Raw genomic sequence first — 19,700 nt, 5'->3', positions numbered from 1 at the left:
TTTAGTCTTTAGAACAAAATAGACTATAAGAGAAAGATAACCCTTTTAAAATTTTCTTCAGCTTTTTAAGCATTAGGTGATAAAAGAACATCAGTTGCTTTCTTTAATGGATTTCTCAGCCATATCTCAAAATAACTAGGCCAGAAATTTGAACATTAGCTGAATTTAAAGTGTGCTACAAGCTCTAGTAAAGTTAGAGCTTAAAATTCTTAGCTCCAGAGACAGATATGTTTGCCTACTGTATCAACTTCCCCAATCTGTGTTCTTGTGTGTGTGTGTGTGTGTGTGTGTGTGTGTGTGTGTGTGTATGTGCATGTGTGTATTATTTTGAAGTGACTTTAGGATAACAGCTGTGGAAGAGATGAGACCAAACCTGAATTTGTGTGCTATGTCCACAGTCTTCAGTCACAAAAACAACACTAGTCTCAAGGAGGTATTGCATTTGAAAATTAAAGAAACTCTAATTATTAGAGTTCAGATATTCCAACCATGCCTCCAATCGCAGAAGGGAAGTGAATTTTATTAATATTTAAATCAAAAAGAATGGGTATTCTTTTCATAAAGAGAATATGCCCTCTTCCTAGACTGAGGTCAAAAAATAACTGACTGAGATTATTAAATGCCCCCAAAACTGAAAAAGCAATTTAAAAGTCTGTGCCCGTTAGCCTCTGGCTCTGAAATTCTGATTTACCCCAGGAATCAAGAAGGAACTGGAATTTCTTGCCATCAGAACAAAGGTAGTAGAAAAAGGAAAATAAAATAGAAGGCATCAAACAGAGTAGTAATGAGAATGATATTTCCTTGAAAGAAATACTGGGGTCTGAAAAACATAAACTGGGCAGATATGAAGGGAAAATGAGATGCTAAGAGCCAGGAGAGAGAACTACAAAGTAAAAAAGGTGACAGATTCAAATCCAGTTTCTCTTGAAAAAGTTATCGAAAAGGGCAGTGTATTTCAGTTGTTACTGGTTCAGTAGGGAGGAACGGTACCTAGGAAAAGTCAATCAGATAAAAAGAAGAAGGGCCTTGGAGAGCAGCTATCATGGCATCCTAGAGAGAGTTAAAATTAGAAAAACTTTAAAAAGATTTCTCATAAAGCAGCAGCATTTTGTAAGAACAACTGGGAAACCATCCCTCACAAACTGAGACAGAGTAACGAAGTGATAAGCAAATCTGGTCATATTTGAGAGGGAAACCCAGGAAGACAGGTATAAAGGATTCCAAGAATTATTGTGTGACTTTAAAGGAAAAGAATGATTGGCAAGAGGGCCTAGGGGAACATATTTGGAAAATCTCTAGAACTGGTACTCTAAGGGAAAATGAAGCAAACAGAGGACTCACTGAAGGGAAATCAGACAGGATGGTTACAGGTCAAGACTTGCTCTGGAGCAGATATTGGTCTGAAAGGAACAGTTTAGGTGAGACTAACCACTTCCTGGGTGGCTCAGTGGTAAAGAATCGCCTGCCAGGAGACGAGGGTTTGATCCCTGGGTCAAGAAGATCCCCTGGAGACAGAAATGGCAACCCACTCCAGTATCCTTGCCTGTAGAATTCCATGGACAGAGGAGCCTGGTGGGCTATAATCTATGGGGTCACAAAAGAGTCAGACATGACTTGCAACTAAATAATGACAACACAACCTACTCCAGAGGATCAAGATGGTCAAGACTCATGTGAACAAGGGATGTGAAACAAACATGGAACTCACTGACTTCATCTCCCTCAAGACAGAACTTTGAGAGTAGAAAGAAAAACAAATGCCTAGGCCACAGAGCAAAGGGATAGGAAAAGTTAACATGGCACTCAGGCCCAGGAAACACTGTTATCCTTATGTGAACTACAGAAATAGAGAGACCAAAGGATGAAGTAAAAAAAAAAAAAATCCAGCTCAAACTATCTGAAAAGAATATTAAAACAATAAGAGGGGCAAAATACCAAAAGTTTTCCTCTTGTCATCAGAAAAAGAACTTCAGGGACAGTGGTTAAGACTTCGCCATCCAATGCAGAGGGTATGGATTTGATCCCTGGTTGGGGAGGTAAGATCCCACATGCCTCTAGGTCAAAAAACCAGAAATACAAAATAGCTAGTCCCCCCATGCTGCAACTAAGACCTGGCACAGTCAAGTAAATAAATAATTTTTTTAAAGGTTAAATTGTATACAAATGGAATGGAAAGTAGACAGAGAGCATGGGTCCCTGAAAATGTGTAGGTTTTTAAGGAATTTAACACCAGCTCCCACCACCATCCACCACTACCATGTGCTAAGGTGATGCATAAGAATGCAAGACACAAAGCCCAACCTCTCATGAGCTCAAATTCCACTTTAATCTACCCCTTTGATTTTTAAATGGAAATTCCTAGTGGCTGGTAAAAATAACTTACCTCCAAAATACTACAGGGGACTCAAACTTTATGGCCTAAGAATCCAGAATGCATCACAAGAAAGCTTTGTTGGTACAAATATTTCCAGAGGGTTGTTACCTTGAAAGAAATGTAATTCAGCAAATGTTTAGACACTACCAAAAAACAAGGAATTTCAATAACTCCTGAAAATAGAATCTAATTCATATAGTCTCTCAATAAAATGTTCATTGGTCAAGCCCAAAAGGGCTTCACTAAAAGTAAGCGATTCCATTTTCCCAATCCTAATCCACAACATGAAGTTCCTGCCTTTGTGGCTCACAAATAACCCTTGAAATTTGTATAAAGTTTTCAAGTGGAATCTGGGATTTACATGTCTGCATCTCTCAAGATACCATATACTACCCCAAATTTAAATAAAAACCTCCTTTTTACAGCTCTAGGCAGTTCTTCCACCTTTCTTTCAAAAATAGGGCAACTTAAGAGCAGCCAGCATCAGTGGCCTCCAGTGGCCACCATCTCCCGAACAAAAGTCAAGGTAAGTCTAGACAGTGATCCGCGTGTTTTCTATTTGAAGTTCTAAACAACCAGAAGCAAGGGGGGAAAAATAAAGGTCAAAATTGATGACAAAGCAAAACTTTCCTGTCGTTGATCACTACAAGGTAATGAGAGTAACGAAAGGAAGAGTCCAGGTTTTGTTAATGCCCTCCAGCCAAAGACCACCAGAAACACACACAGTGGGCTGACTCCTCATCTCAATGAGGCAGATACACAAATGAAGAGCCATGGAGTGTCTCAGCAAAGGACGTACTATCGGATTCAGGCTTGTGTTGGATGATTTGAGAGAAGGTCCAAGGAAGCAGGTGAAGAATCCAACAGTCATTTACGTTTCCCCAGGAGTGCTTGGTACTTTTGTGTTTGGACAATATTCATGCTTCTGACAGGTGCCCCACCATGGTTACAGACTTACAAACTGGTCCTGTTTTCCTCCTTATCCATCATGGTCACGCAGTGGCCCCGTTGGGTGTTGTGAAATTGTTCACGCCTGGCAAACGAACACCGTAGCCTGACTGTGAGTGTCAGGCTAGCTCCTAGCAACACCAAGGCCTCCCTGACAGTGCAAAGTCACTTCCTAGCTGTCACTTTCCTCAGTTGCATGGAGACATAAAGCAAGGAACGTAACCTAATCTAGGAGGTGATGGATGGCCACCCCGAGGAAGTGACATTTAAACTAGAGTTTAAAAGCTAAAAGATCTTCCGTTAGCACAGCCTAGAAGTTCATGTCAGCTGTCTCTTCTGTTTCCTTTCCCTCACCAACACCATTATTTTTCTACAAGTGAATTAGGCTTAGAAATAAGTCAAAGCTGGCTTTTCACACCATTCCCAATCTTCTCTAATGTGAGAACATCTCTGGCAGTGGAGTTTCTATGAGTAGTGTCTGTTCAAAGCTCTTGTGAGAAAATAATAATAGTAATAATAATGGTACCAGTTTAATTTAAAGGGTGATGTAAATGATAAATAATGCACATAAAATAGAAACAAACATGCCTAAATTCCAAGATTACTGGAAGGGAAATAAAATAATCTAGTGTTTCCTTTCAAAATTGCATTTCTAATGTAACGTGGGATATTAAAGAAAGATTTTGTCTTCAAAGAGTGAGGGAGGAGGGTGGGGGGTTCAGGATGGGGAATACGTGTATACCTGTGGTGGATTCATGTTGATGTATGGCAAAACCAATACAATAGTGTAAAGTAATTAACCTCCAATTAAAGTAAATAAATTTATATTTTTAAAAAAAAGTGAGCTGAGTTTGAGTGGTACCTGGAGTAAAGTGAGAAAAGGAACGATCCTTTTTTCTTCCTTATTTTAAACCTTTTCGGTATAAATGAGAAATAAGTTCTTTCTGCTTCAAGAATTAAGGAACTATTACAATATTCACCTGATGAAAGCCTTTAAACTTTCATGGAATTCCAAATCTTCAAAAGGCTTTAGGAGTTTAGAGAAGGTGAAAGCCTTGCACTAATGGGGGGAACAGGCCACTTGCTATTAGGTTGAACAGTAAATGATTTTAATAAGATCCTTCTGGAATGGATCATGCTCGAAAAAAACAACTTACAGGGATCCTACTGGTCACATAAGAACTTGTGAAACAGCAAAGCAAACAGGATAGTCGGGTGATGGGGTGGCAGTTACCCCAGAGCCTCAAAGAACACTTTGCTAGGAACGCATCATTCTAGTGAAGCAGTTCCAACCACCAATGGGAGGCTGCTGCCATGAATTCCCCCCAGTCCGATGGATGACAGCAAAAGCCCAGAAGCAGCTGCTCTTTGGGACCTCGAGGAAGAAAACCGGCTATAAGGGTAATGCTGCATGTTCTTCAGCCATACGTATGGATTCGGGTTTGTCAAATTAGTTGTGCTACGCGCATCTCTACCATAACTCTCAGTGGAGATGATAATGAAAATGTAAGGCCTAAGCCACAGTCAGGAGATGGAGAATTTATGGAAGTAATTTCCTTACTAAAGAATGACCCGCTGAAGAGATGAGATGCTCTGGTAGCTGAAGGGTATCTGAGAGTAGATGCCAGAGTCTATTTCTGTGCTCAGGTCACTAAAACATGCACATGTGAGGCCTTCTGAAGGGCTCTTCCTGAAGTTGGAACACCAAAGGACAGCAGCCACGTTTTTGCGCACAGAACCACCAGGCCTCCTCCACTAAGACTTTGTATCCGGCTTAGTTTTCAGGGAGATTTGAAATTAGCCTTTTCATAAAATAAAAGCATTATAAATAAATATAAAATCCTTTTGTAATCTGGCAAAAGAGAAGCATTCCTGTGAGAATTGGCTGTTCATTTCCCCCCTGGGAAGACTGTGCTCATGTGCTCATTGTGCCCAACTCTTGTGTGAGTTCATAGGCTATAGCCTGCCAGTCTCCTCAGTCCGTGAGTTTTTTCCAGTGCTTTCCTACTCTAAAGGATTCTCCCAACCCAGGGATCGAACCCGCATCTCTGGAGTCCCCTGCACTGCAGGCACCACGCCACTGGGGAAGCCCACTGGGAAGACTGTCTCTTGGTCTTAACTCCTGACAGCCCATGAAGGAGGCTCTGGATGATTATACACTGAGCAATCTGGGATACCCAACTTCTTATGGGCTGGGTATTTCAATTCCCAGTGGCATGTTTATTTTAAATATTTAGTTCTGAGGCTAAACCATGATAGTAGGAAAACATGGTAGATGACTTTTTTGTGTATTTTTCTGGCTATCAAGTGATAATGCATTAACAATCATAAACAAAGAGTCATTTTTGTTGTTTTAATTATAAAGTCAGATTTAATTTCAACAAATACTTACAATGGCCCTCTTTGTTGTCAGAAATTTTACTGGGTGATTTCACCTCACTGCCATGCAACAGTGTGGTAGAATCTGTATTAGTATGCTTGGTTTTGTGACAAACAGTTAATACTGAACCATATTCTTCTACATATGACATTTAGTAAAGCAAAACCCTGCTGATGGTGAGAAGCCCAGTATACGAAATAGCACAGGAATTTCAAATCTGACCAAGAGACTAACTTCAATGTACATTTAGTGCAGATTCAGAAGGGAAGTGAAAGTCACTCAGTTGCATCTGACTCTTTGAGACCCCATGGACTATATGGTCCATGGAATTCTCCAGGCCAGAATACTGGAGTGGGCAGCCTTTCCCTTCTCAAGGAGATCTTCCCAACCCAGGGATCAAACCCAGGTCTCCCACATTGCAGGCAGATTCTTTACCAGCTGAGCCACCAGGGAAGCCGATTCAGACACAGTGCAAATTCATTCTGAGATCTGGGCATGTAAGCCACTGTAGTACATCACTTTTAGAGATACAGAGTCTGGAAGGCAGTTTGAATGCAAATCAAAATCATATGCACTCATAAAAACGTCTGTGTAATTACAGGGTACCCAATCCAGTGCACAGCATCTAAGAACTAGTCTGAGAGTGTAAGGGCTAATTACTCTCCAGGATGTACAAGGGCACTAAGCACCTGGAATCCAGTTCCTTCCCACTACAATATGCACTCGTGAGTGTCTAGAAGTTAAAACTCTCTTAGATTTCACATTTCTTTTATACCTCCAAATATTTGCCAACATATGTTATACACTCAGACATATTTTAGAAACTTGTGAATTCTACTAATTAAACATGATACAAGCAAGTTGAAAGAGCAGCCTCAGAAGCAGAGGGGCAAGAGAAATTGGCTGACAAGGATGTCGCACTGAGTCGGGACCCGCTGAAGCTTTTGTTTCCACTGTTCTAGTTTGCATATTTAAAAGTGAATTTGCTCAGTACTTCAAAATAATTATTTTTCTTTACATTAAAGGAAAAAAATGTCTAGACATTCATTCTAGACTGTTTTATTGCAATGTGTAAGCTAATGATATGCCAAGTACCATGAGTGGCTATCTGATGTACCAAACATAAATAAAAAGGGAAGCGGGCTCAAGACTCTCACCCATTTTGGAAAACAGAGGAACACGACGGTAACCTGCAAAAGGAATCACATCTGATTAACATAATAAAAATACATTCATCAGCAGGGGCCCCAGTAGGGCTCCTGAGAAATAACATACTTTATTGTTTATTGTTCAGTTGCTAACTCGTGTCTGACTCTTTGCAACCCCATGGACTATACAGCATGCCAGGCTCCTCTGTCCACCACTATCTCCTGGAGTTTGCTCAAATTCATGTCCATGAGTTGGGCTATAGGGATGCCCAAAATATTTTCCACTGCTACAGTGTTAACTGTAAAAATGCACTGTATTCTCCTGGCTCTCATACTTGGGGCAGATATAAATTGACTGTCTCATGTCAAGTCTTGGACTACCTGTTGTTGTGCCAGAAATCCATGTCCATTGAGTCAGTGATGCTATCTAACCATCTCATCCTCTGCTTCCCCCTTCTCTTTTTGCCTTCAATCTTTCCCAGCAAGAAATAATAAAGTACATATAAAAACTAGGACTATGCAGCTATATTCCATCATGTATATTCATTTTCCTCCGAAACAAAATGTTTGAAGTTTCTACTCCAGCGTCATACTAAATACCACACAGCTCATACTTCCCCCCATCTTCCGCCACCCCGAAAATGCTGCATCTCCAAAATTAGCCATCACTCTTCTGCTTCAGAAAGGCTGTTTCCTAGGTACATCTCAGATGGTACTATAAAAGTAAATATAAGGATAAAATTGGGAGCACACTGTAAATCACCCCAGAGAGGTGACTGCAAGGCAGCTCTGAAAAGAGTCAAGATAAGAGTGTTGGGCTCCCTGTCTCTTCTCAGGTGGGAAAAAAGAGTCACTGCTTCTCCCTTCTGAATGGTTCCCATCCTTCATTCCTTCATGGCAGTCATGCCTACTCTTAACTGAAACAAAAGAGCTATAATCCATGCAGAGAAATATTCATATAAGTCAAGTTTGTCTAATTCGTTTTCCTAGCATTCCCAGTCCCTAGTCCCTTCTGTATCAGAACATACTTCTATACTTCCACTAGGAAGAACTATATCAATATATAGATAGATAGATAAGTATATCAATATATATATTTTTTTCCTTTACATATCTGACTGTCATGAAGAGAGCTATTTGGTATATCAAGGAGTCTCTTTGTTAACTCAAGTTATACATAAATATTAGCACAGTCTTCTTACTTTTCAGAATATTACCTCTGTTCATGCACAGAACTGGTAAAGTATATTGTCCAAGAAATTCATTTCCAGCTATTAAACCTTGATTTTCAGCAACAAAACGAATCAATGCTAATTCTGGCACCTGAATAACAAATGTGAATGTTTCATTCCATCTTGGATTAAAAGCTGAAATATAAAGGAAGAGATAGAATTTTAAAAAAAATCAAACTCTGTTCCTAGGGGAAAATGCTTAATATCTGTTCTTTAAAATTCTTATTTTTAACACTTTAATAGTAATAATGAAAGCTGATGGTTTAGAGGACTTAAATCTTTAATGCATGCAATGAGAAAGAAATAATAATGGCAATAATAATACTTATTAGGTATTTACAAGTGCTGGGCAATATTCTAAAAACTTTAAGGAGATAATCTCACTTAATCCTCACACCAGGGTTATCTCTATCCACATTTACAGATGGGAAACTGAGTCACAAAGATGTTTCATAACCTTCAAAAATAGCCATTTTTGTGTGTGTATGAAATAGCCTTCAAGAAATAGCCATTAAGTAGTGGGGCAGGAAATCAAACAAATGGTGTCTGATTTCACAGCAGAAACATGCAACTGTTATACAATATGACTGCTGTGTTCAAGTATTTTATCAACAAAGAAAACTTGAGACAACAGGAAGTTATATAACATCATTTTTCTAGATCAGGACGTATTATGGGAAGAACTACAGACAGTAGTAGGACTGAGGGCTCACTAATGTTTGCTCTAAAGTCAGCTCTTGATCCTTCTTTTGATTAAATGCTTATTTTCAAATCCAAAATTGATGAGTAATCTATGTCCCTAGCGAAACAGATCATCCCAAATACTCTCCTGCCAAACAAGAAATCCAAACTGCATTACAATGTGACCCAAATCAGATAAAAATTAAGCATCATTGAATGGAACCAAGAAATTCTCATCCAGATCAAATAAGTGCTCTTACTTTAATAAAAAAAAGTTCAGGGAAAAATAATGCATTGTTTTTCATGTACAAAGGCAATGGTACACATGCTACCTCAATAGATTTGTCCTTTGTGTCATGTTTCAGCACATATTGAAGTATCTGTGACTAATTATACCATCTCTATGCTTTCTATGGTGTATCTGTGGTCACAGTGCACATTTACTAGGTAGGAATTCAGAATGCAGTCAATGCTAGTGAAAATACTAAATGAATTGACTCACATTGAAATAATGACCATCTTACCTTGCCCTAATAGAGAAATAATACAGTGAAGTACAGGAAACAAGTTTAAGAGTGAAATCTCTATAGACACTGCAAAATGTCTGCACAAAATTTTTATGCTAACTTATTCTCTGTCTTCTAATCCTGCTTGACCATACTCTTTCTTTCATACACACATAAAATCATAAAATCATACATAGATATATGTGAAAGTCCTTTTAGTTGTCAAAAAAAAAAACACCTAATTTGATAGTTACAAATATAGTTAAAAATTACAGGACTTCCCCGGTGGTCCAGTGGTTAAAGAATCCACCTTGCAATACAGGAGACCCAGGTTCAATCCCTGTTCAGGGAACTAAGATCACATATGCTTTGGAGCAAGGAGGCCTACCCACCACAACTAGAAAGACCAAGTGCTGCAGCTACTGAAGCCTGCACATCCCACAGCCTGCGCCACAACTAGAGAGTCCAGCACCACAAGGAAAGATCCCACATGACGCAACGAAGATACTCCATGCTGCAACTAACACCTGATGCAACCAAATGAATAAATATTTCTAAAAAATCACTTCCTTATTGTACGCAAACATGATTGTTTTCCTCCCAGATGCTCATGTCTTTCAATGCACTCCCATCACCCTAGTAGCTAGGCCATCTCAGCACCCTTCTCGTCCGGCTATCGACACTTTCAGTCCTGCCAGTCTTCCTCACGTGCGTCCTCCATTCCTTTTCTGATGGTGCAGCCCGTCTTTAAGACTTGACTTCTGCATCGTGTCACTGTGAAACCACATCCTGACTCTCTCCTGTATTTCTCATCTCTCTCTCTCATACTTCTTCCTCTCTACTCTGTGGAAACGATCTCTGTTAACACTCAGTTCTTAGTGCTGTATACCCCTATTTAAAAGTTTTAATTTTCTTCATTTTATACAGAAAAGAAAGTTTCAAATGCTGTGTCATGACTTCCACGATTTTCCACAGCCATCCCCAAAGTCAATCTCTCGTTTTATCTCACAACTAATCTTCCTTAAGTATACTGTACTTGAACTTTTGTACTTTCTACTGACATGTTTGAATTTTGTTTTCTCCATGTTTTAGCACACATATTATTACTTTTGCCTTAAATTACCCTATCCTAGGGAATTCCCTAGAGGAACAGTGGTTAGGATTCAGCACTTTCTCTGCCATCACCTGAGTTCAATCCCTGGTCAGAGAACTAAGATTCCACAAGTCTCAAAGTGTGGCCAAAAATGGAGAAAAAAGAAAGAAAGAAAATTCCCTTATCCTCAATCTCTATTAAAAAAAAAAAAATTCTACTCATTTGCCAAGAACCATCTTCAAATTTGCCCCTTCCATACAATTCTTTGTACTTTCTTTAAAACACTAATGACTCTTTCATAACAATTTCATTTACATCTCATATTCCATACTGAACTATAAACTATCTATAATAGAATTAGTTGGGGCATACATAAGAATGCAATTAATAGAGATTTTAAGTTTTTTGATACTTAGAATCAGGCTTTTAACATGATAGGCTCAATAATGTCTGTGAACCAAAATGAATTTTTGTAGGTATATTCCCATAAAGCCAGGGATGCAATCAAATTTCTAATGGGAGCTAAAATCACAGTATTACATAAGGGATTCATGGAATAAATTAATGTTCTGTGCATTTAGTCATGAAGGCTCAAGTTAGGGGGATGGAGAGAACAAAGGATAGGTTACTAGAAGCTTCCTGATATTAGCAGTTACCATTTCTTGACACTGCCATTTCAACTCTAACGGGAGCCAAATAAGGCAGGGAGTTACTACTAATATCCCTTCCCGATGATAACACAGGATGAGGTAATAAAACTTGCCAAATCTTTTTTCTCTCCTTTGTTCCTAGAAGCTGATGTGGAGGAATATTTGGGATTTAGGAGGAGGCAAACATTGGATTTGAGGGAATTATCACCAAAGAAGAAAAAGATAGCTCAAACTGCACCTGCTTCTCTGTCCATGCCACTCAATCTGGAGCATATTTCTAGACTCTGAAATGAAGTCCACTATACTTTGAGAATATTCACTCAAAGAAGATTCTACTCTCAAAGAATCAGCTGCAAGTTCTCTTCCTGAGTGATTCTGACTATCTGACTAACAGTCAACCCCAAGCATCTATACTTTTCTAATGTTCTTAATGATTTCAACTTCAGAGAATAAATAACAGTGTTAGTACTGTATCATGTAAACTGTCAGGAGATGCTGGCACACTGAAAATCTCACCAAAGTCACTTCTTTCATTCCTACATTTCCCTTCTGGCAAAAATGGCTGAGTTATGAATCCAAATACTATTATGAGTAGGTTTCTGTGGCATACTGAGTCAGAAGCCACAGACCTTTGGTCTAAAATATTCAAGCTGTTAAGTAAAACTATGCAACACGCTATATCAGAGAAATCTTAAGCTTTTTATTTTGCACAGAAGCTAGCAGCTAGATAGATTTGAGGCTGTCAAAATCTCTCTCTTAATCAGTCAAACAGGAAAACATAAAAAGGAAGTAAAAATGGAAAAAAACACTACTTCTTCAGGTCAGATACATTTTTGTATCTGTAATTGAAACTATATCTAACCAACATTATTATCAAATTGTTTTTGCTGCATATAATACTTTGGTCACCTTGAACATAATGCAAAAGCTTTTCCTTATGAAAAATAAATATGTATCAAAACTCTATCAATACATAATTTTTAAGCTTTCCAACATGAAGTCTAACAGACTGATCAATAAAATATATTAGAAGCTCACCATTTTTTTTAATTACACGACTCTGCTGTTTCATTTGATCGTTTGGAACCCCAAAAATTTCTACAATCACTAAGGTATCAGCTTTGTTTTGATAACTGGGAGGCAACTGGATACCACTGATGAGCTGCACAAAAATAAGTAAGTTCAAGAATTCAGCAGAACAAACTGTATCACTGCTAACTTTCAAAATAAAATGTTTTCCAAAAATTATGATGAACTAAGTCAAAGTCCCACCAAAAAACAACATAGAAAACAAGGCAAATCTTAAATTTTAGTCCTTTTTGAGTTAAATTTCAACTTAAGTATCAAAAGATGATTACCAAATTATTCCATTTGACCCAGATGTGATTATAGTACAAGCCACATTCTCCAATATTTATGGTCGAACATATATTTTTATTCTAACAGCATTTGTTATGACTGTTGTAAAGCAATGTTTAAAAATATTATGACCCCCTTCTGCTATAAGACAGACTGAGCACTCCAATAACTTGAACTATTTTTAAATCTGTATAGTCTATAAACCAGCAGAAAAAATGGAAACTATAAACATTACTTGAAATGTATGAAAAAGCACCACATAATTTTCTATGATAGCATTTTCTGACAATATAATTTATATGTTTGGATAAATTATCATGAATTTTCACCTTATCCATTGTTGTCTATATTATTATAAGTCACTGGGTTTGAAAAATCAATTATTTCATATATACATATTTTAGGGATTGAATAGCAGAAAAATGTTTAACAAAGTAATTAATAATAATTTTATTTCACCTTCTATTTTTCAAGCTAATTGTTGAAGCACAGATTTATTTCACTTTAAGGAACAAAGGAAATGATGTTGTTAAAGTGCTGTACTCAATATGCCAGAAAATCTGGAAAATTCAGCAGTGGCCACGGACTGGAAAAGGTCAGTTTTCATTCCAATCCCTAAGAAAGGCAATGCCAAAGAATGCTCAAACTACCACAAAACTGCACTCATTTCACACACTAGCAAAGTAATGCTCAAAACTCTCCAAACCAGGCTTCAACAGTACGTGAACTGTGAACTGCTGGATGTTCAAGCTGGTTTTAGAAAAGGCAGAGGAACCAGAGATCAAATTGCCAACATCCGCTGGACCATGGACAAAGCAAGAGAGTTCCAGAAAAACATCTACTTCTGCTTTATTGACTATGCCAAAGCCTTTGACTGTGTGGATCAAAATAAACTGTGGAAAATTCTGAAAAGGATGGGAATATCAGACCACCTGACCTGCCTTTTGAGAAACCTATATGCAGGTCAGGAAGCAACAGTTAGAACTGGACACGGAACAACAAACTGGTTCCAAATACAGAAAGGAGTACGTCAAGGCTATATATTGTCACCTTGCTTATTTAACTTATATGCAGAGCACATCATGAGAAATGTTGGACTGGATGAAGCACAAGCTGGAATCAAGATTGCTGGGAGAAATATCAATAACCTGAGATATGCAGATGACACCACCCTTATGGCAGAAAGCGAAGAAGAACTAAACAGCCTCTTGATGAAAGTGAAAGAGGAGAGTGGAAAAAGTTGGCTTAAAGCTCAACACTCAGAAAACGAAGATCATGGCATCTGGTCCCATCACTTCATGGCAAATAGATGGGGAAACAGTGGAAACAGTGAGGGACTTTATTTTCTTGGGCTCCAAAATCACTGCAGATGGTGACTGCAGTCGTGAAATTAAAAGACGCTTGCTCCTTGGAAGAAAAGTTACGACCAACCTAGACAGCATATTAAAAAGCAGAGACATTACTTTGCCAAAAAAGGTCCATCTAGACAAAGCTATGGTTTTTCCAGAAGTCATGTATGGATGTGAGAGTTGGACTGTGAAGAAGGCTGAGTGCCGAAGAATTGATGCTTTTGAACTGTGGTGTTGGAGAAGACTCTTGAGAGTCCCTTGGACTGCAAGGAGATCCAACCAGTCCATCCTAAAGGAAATCAGTCCTGAATATTCATTGGAAGGACTGATGTTGAAGCTGAAACTCCAATACTTTGGCCACATGTTGCAAAGAACTGACTGATTGGAAAAGACCTTGATGCTGGGAAAGATTGAAGGTGGGAGGAAAAGGGGATGACAGAGGATGATATGGTTGAATGGCATCATCGACTCAATGGACATGAGTTTGAGTAAACTCTGGGCATTGGTGACGGACAGGGAAGCCTGGAATGCTGCAATCCATGGGGTCGCAAAGAGTCAGACACGACAGCCACTGAACTGAACAAAAGGAACAAAGTCTAAATAAAAAAGAACAGCATGTGAAGTGTACTAATTTATAAAGTGTGAAAGGGAAAGTCACTCAGTCCTGTCCAACTCTTTGGGACCCCATGGAGTATATGATCCATGAAATTCTCTAGGCCAGAATACTGGAGTGGGAAGCCTTTCCCTTCTCCAGGCAATCTTCCCAACCCAGGGATCGAACCCAGGTCTCCCACATTGCAGGTGGATTCTTTACCAGCTGAGTCACAAGGCAAGCCCAAGAATACTGGAGTGGATAGCCTATCCCTTCTCCAGCTGACCGTCCCAAACCCAGAAATCAAAGCAGGGTCACCTGCATTGCCAGCAGATTCTTTACCAACTGTGCTACCACGAATGTAGAAATTGAGACATGATTTCATTTTCTAAAGATTATAATAAATAGGAACAAATAAATAACTTTGAATACAGGGGAAAATGAAAAAAGAAAAAGAATTAGGGCATATCCAATAAAAGTTTATTAAAAAGAAAAAAGGAGGGAAGAGAAAAGAAAAACGTGCCGATGTGTAATTTTTCCTTTCCTACCTCCACACATTATAGCACCCACTAGAAACCAGAGTGACTGCACAAATATTTAATGATCAGCATGGAATTGGCCCAGCAACCCACTGTAGTATTCTTGCTTGGAGAATTCCATGGACAGAGGAGCCTAGTGGGTTACAGTCCATGGAGTCTCAAAAAGTCACACACGACAGCGACTGAACACCCACATATCAGCTGACTATCAGCCCTCTGGGCAATATATCCTTTTTATGAGGGAGGTGTAACTCATGACAAAAAAAAAATTGCTAACTAAGTAATAATGATAATTGAATATGAGCACTGAAATAGAATTTAAGAGATTTATTGTTCGAATAATTTGTACACTTCAATTCACAAAGTCCCTTCAAAGGCCACTGCAGAGGATGGATGTGTCAAGCAGACGACTCTTAGTGGTCAACCAGATAGCTCTTGCTTTCATCTGGTGGTCTTACTCAGGAGACTTTAAACTTAGGAAATGATTGCATAGTTTTTATAAGCTTGAAAATAACCGATTTAATCCAAAGTTCTCTGTTTACAGATAACAAAGAGTAAACCAGAAATGCTGAATGACTTTATCAAGGACCTAAGAAAAATAATGGCAAAACTGGGCCTTCTGATTCTCAAATCATGCTCTCCACAATTTGTGCAAATAATCACAAAGCTCCCTAGAACAATTAGAAGAGGGGAAGACCCACGTGGCTATGAGAGCAGCTTCCTAGGAAAATCATTAACCCTACCTCTTTCACATCATGTCATTTAAGCCCCTTTTGGCGTATAAATAGGTGGCATTTATAAACATCTGTGCATACCAGCTATCTTCCAGCTTCGCTTTTCCAAATTAAACTACATGTACTAAGCAAATACTTTGTGTCAGTGACTGTGGATAAGGACTGAACAGAACATAGTCCTCATTTTTAAAGGACCCTCAGACAAGTCGGGGGAGAAAGACAAGCATAACAAGTAAATAATTATAACTTGCGGTGTGGTAAGTGCCATAATGCATGCAGGTATAGGGTTTTATGGGCTTCCCTGGTGGCTCAGTGGTCAAGAATCTGCCTGCCAGTGCAGAAGATGTGGGTTCGATTCCTTGGCCAGGAAGACCTCCCAGGAAAGGAAATGGCAAACCACTGCAATATTCTTACCTGGGAAGACCCATGGAGAGAGGAGCCTGGTAGCTACAGTCCATGGAATTGCCAAAGAGTCGGACATGACTGAGCGACTAAACAACAACAACATAGGGTGTCATGGAAAAACAGAAGAAAACTTCAAAAGAAATGCAACTTAGCACAGGAAAAGGTTTCCAAAAAGAAGTGACTCTGAAAGTCTTGAAAATAGTGAGTCAGAATGCAACAGGCAGATGAAGAATGGAAGAGTAGTCCAGTCAAAGGAAACAGCATATGCAGTACCTAGAGGTGCCATTGAGGACCAAAAAAAAAAAAAGGCTTCCATATGGTTTCAAAATGGGTTAAAAGGCTGGGAGTGGTGAGAGATGAGGCTAGAGGAGTGGGACAAAGCCAGACTAAGAAAACAATCAGGAGACACAAATAAATATTAAGTAGACATGATCAGGTTACCCTCAGCAAAATCTCTCTTGTTGACTTGTAGAAGATGGGTCAGCATGACTGGGACAGGCTACCTAAAAACCCCTTAGGAAACCAAAGGAACAGAGGTGATGACAGGTAACAAATTCCTTAAAAAAAAAAAAGACAGCAGCAAATGACATCAGATCAAGGGAATGAATAAAAAAGACAAAGTAAGATGTACAGAAGTTAGAGACTGATAAGACATGGGACGTGAAGGAGATGTGGCAGAGAAGAATAGCTCCCAATTTTATGGCCTGAGTCAACGGAATAAATGAATTTGACTCAATTCACTGAGATTTCAATAAAATAGAAGAGAGTTAAATAGGAAGGGATGTTCGGCTTTAATATTTTAAGTCTGACAGAACACTGGTAGGGATGCTAGATGGGCTATTAAAAATAAGCCTTTAGAGTCAAAAAATGAAGTCAGATTAGCAATGAGCATGTTTGTGGTTGAAACCACGAAAGTGTATAAAAGAATACAAAGAGAATGTTTAGTCTGAGATGAGGATTGAGAAAAAGCCTTTGGCAACATGAATATTTTGGGGGCACATACGGGCTACCCTGGAGAAGAGAGTGGCCACCCACTTGAGTATTCTTGCCTGGAGAATCCCATAGACAGAGGAGCCTGGCAGGCTTCAGTGCATGGGGTCGCAAAGAGTTAGATACGACTGAGCAACTAAGCATGCAAGGGCTTCCCAGGTGGCTCAATAGTAAAGAAAACACCTGTCAAATCAGGAGATGTGGGTGCAATCTCTGGCTTGGGAAGATCCCCTGGAGAAGGTAATGGAAACCCACCCCAGTATTCTTGTCTGGGAAATCCCCATGGACAGAGAAGCCTGGTGGGCTACAGTCCATGGGGCTGCAAAACAGTTAGACATGATTTAGTAACTAAATAACAACAAAAGAGGAACCCACAAATGAAAGTGAGAAAGAATTGCTTGGAGGTAGATTGAAAAAGAAAAGAGAAAACACACAGAAGCACATCAGTGAGATTTGTGTGGATTAGGAAGGGGTCAGAAAAGGTGGCTGCTTCGTCCCAGCTATTCCCTAGAACAACTAGACATGTTCCTCTAATTAGAACAATGCAACTTTTTGAATTTTTTCATTCATGCAAAAAGGCAACAAAAAGATATGGCAAGATGCTGCAATACCATCCACCTACAATACCTGAAAAGATTAACAGAAATTTAAAAGGTAATAAGGCAATGTATGGCAAAACCAATACAGTATTGTAAAGTAAAATAAAGTAAAAATAAAATTAAAAAATAAATAAATAAAAGGTAATAAGGAAAATCAATGGAACTAAAAATATCAATGGGTACTACCTAGCTTATATCATAACTGAAAAAAAGGCAAAAGTAATCTTACCCTTATTGTAAGTGTGAGTGGATTATTGTCTATTAGTACTTTATGTGGATTAAACTTTGTTTTTTTATCTCTTAGGAAGCGTGGTTTTAAAACATATCCAGAACAACCATTATCCAAAAATTTCCCATTTTGAAGATCCATAGGGAGACCAGGGGTCTGGAAATTTAAGGCCACTATAAGGGAAAAGAGTATTTTGACCTTGTCAGGAAATGAGGGAATATCTAAAGAAACATAGTTAAACAATTGAGTGAAACCTAATGATGGATTATATATCTTTGAACATTTTAAGAGCAAGTGTTTACCAAATGACTCATGATGTTTAAACATTTGTTGTTGCCATGTCTACATTAACAGATGAAGGTGAGTTTCAGAACTTAGTCTGTAAATTATCCTACAGCTTTTGAGTTAAAAAATCAAAATGGCACACAGCACAGATTACAAAATAGCAATGTACATGTCAGATAACATTCAGGAAATATGAAAATAAAGAAAATCACTACATTAAATGCTGGAAGGGTTGACACCAATTTATCATAAACTTTCAAGTCTAAAGGGGTACTGTTATCTCTTGAGAAAGAGAGGAACAGGCAGAGCGATAATTGTTGTTAAAACATACAGACAACATCATATAGCCTGGTAAACAGACACCGGTGGTATTCAGTACCACCATCTGCCCCCCACTGCCCACCCTACCATCCTGATCCCAATTGCTCCCTCTCTACAAACCTATTGGCCTTGCCACAGTTCAGTAACAGAAGAGTTAACACTTGGCACTTTCTAACTGGTTAGTCCCAGTGGCATACCAGTTGATCGGTTTGGAATAAGGAGGGTCTGACAAGGATAAATAACAGAGCACATTACTCATTTTTCAATATTGTGAGTTCAGAAGTGATTAAAGTACAAAAAGCACAGGTCACTTGATTTGAAGAGGCCCTTATCAAATCTTTCATGCAAAGCACTTGATCCTCACTGTCCTCTTACGTTCATTTTCAGTTTCTTTCTCCCCTTCCGACACTTCCCATGCAAACTCTTCATGAATTTAACTTCCATGTTAAATTCCCTTACCTAGATTTATCCTCGGAGAAGGCAATGGCACCCCACTCCAGTACTTTGCCTGGAAAATCCCATGGATGGAGGAGCCTGGTAGGCTGCAGTCCATGGGGTCGCTAAGAGTCGGACATGACTGAGCAACTTCACTTTCACTTTTCACTTTCATGCACTGGAGAAGGAAATGGCAACCCACTCCAGTGTTCTTGCCTGGAGAATCCCAGGGATGGGGGAGCCTGGTGGCTGCCGTCTATGGGGTCGCACAGGGTCTGACACAACTGAAGTAACTTAGCAGTAGCAGGTTTATCCTACACAACCCATTTAAGAATAAACTTAACTCTTGAAGTCAATGATTCATCATTGCTTGACTCCAAAACTTCCAGGGTCAAAAATTTTTCAAAGGAAGCTCTTTTCCTTTGAAAATAAAACTGAATATTTTATTAGTTCACAAAATGAACTTATTTTGTCTTATTTTTGCAAAACAAACAAACAAACAAATAAACCCAAATCTCAGTATTCTATATAACATACCCATTTGACAACCTACATTCCAAAATTCTTGAGGATTAAAATTAGAAGAGTCAGCTCTTGTTGCTTTGGGATATACTCTGGTAATGAACTTCCTGGTGTGAAGAATAAATTCCCTGGCTGAAAAACAAATATATTAAAATATATTAAAATATTTCAAATAAACTACTATGTCTATATATTTATTTAATTCTACAATTTTGATGTCTACTGTCTTGGCAAAAGTATTTGCAATTCATGAAAATCAAAATAAATTCATGCTTTTGTTTCACAGTGTAATTCAACTGTTATTGAAAAGTTAATAATAATTTATTTTA

At 38.6% G+C, this 19,700-nt stretch overlaps 1 protein-coding gene and 1 pseudogene across 1 annotated transcript in view; one reads left to right on the top strand and one right to left on the bottom strand.

Moving 5' to 3' along the window:
• The first annotated feature begins 4,425 nt into the window (after positions 1–4,425).
• Positions 4,426–5,081, top strand: LOC138078741 (ADP-sugar pyrophosphatase pseudogene; annotated as a pseudogene).
• Positions 5,082–6,806: 1,725 nt separating this feature from the next.
• PLCZ1 (phospholipase C zeta 1) overlaps positions 6,807–19,700 on the bottom strand; it is a 45,846-nt gene continuing 32,952 nt past the window's right edge. Inside the window, exons 8-12 of the mRNA XM_068971750.1 lie at positions 19,387–19,503; positions 17,809–17,981; positions 12,051–12,174; positions 8,068–8,217; positions 6,807–6,892 (exon numbers count right to left, since the gene is read on the bottom strand). Of these exons, the coding sequence (XP_068827851.1) occupies positions 6,807–6,892; positions 8,068–8,217; positions 12,051–12,174; positions 17,809–17,981; positions 19,387–19,503 (650 nt within the window). The remainder of the gene's footprint in view (positions 6,893–8,067; positions 8,218–12,050; positions 12,175–17,808; positions 17,982–19,386; positions 19,504–19,700) is intronic.

The sequence above is a fragment of the Capricornis sumatraensis genome, chromosome 4 (assembly GCF_032405125.1).
Source record: "Capricornis sumatraensis isolate serow.1 chromosome 4, serow.2, whole genome shotgun sequence".
NCBI classification, from domain to species: Eukaryota; Metazoa; Chordata; class Mammalia; order Artiodactyla; family Bovidae; genus Capricornis; species Capricornis sumatraensis.
Note: the sequence above shows the minus strand (reverse complement) of the source record. Positions and strands in the feature narration are given on the sequence as shown.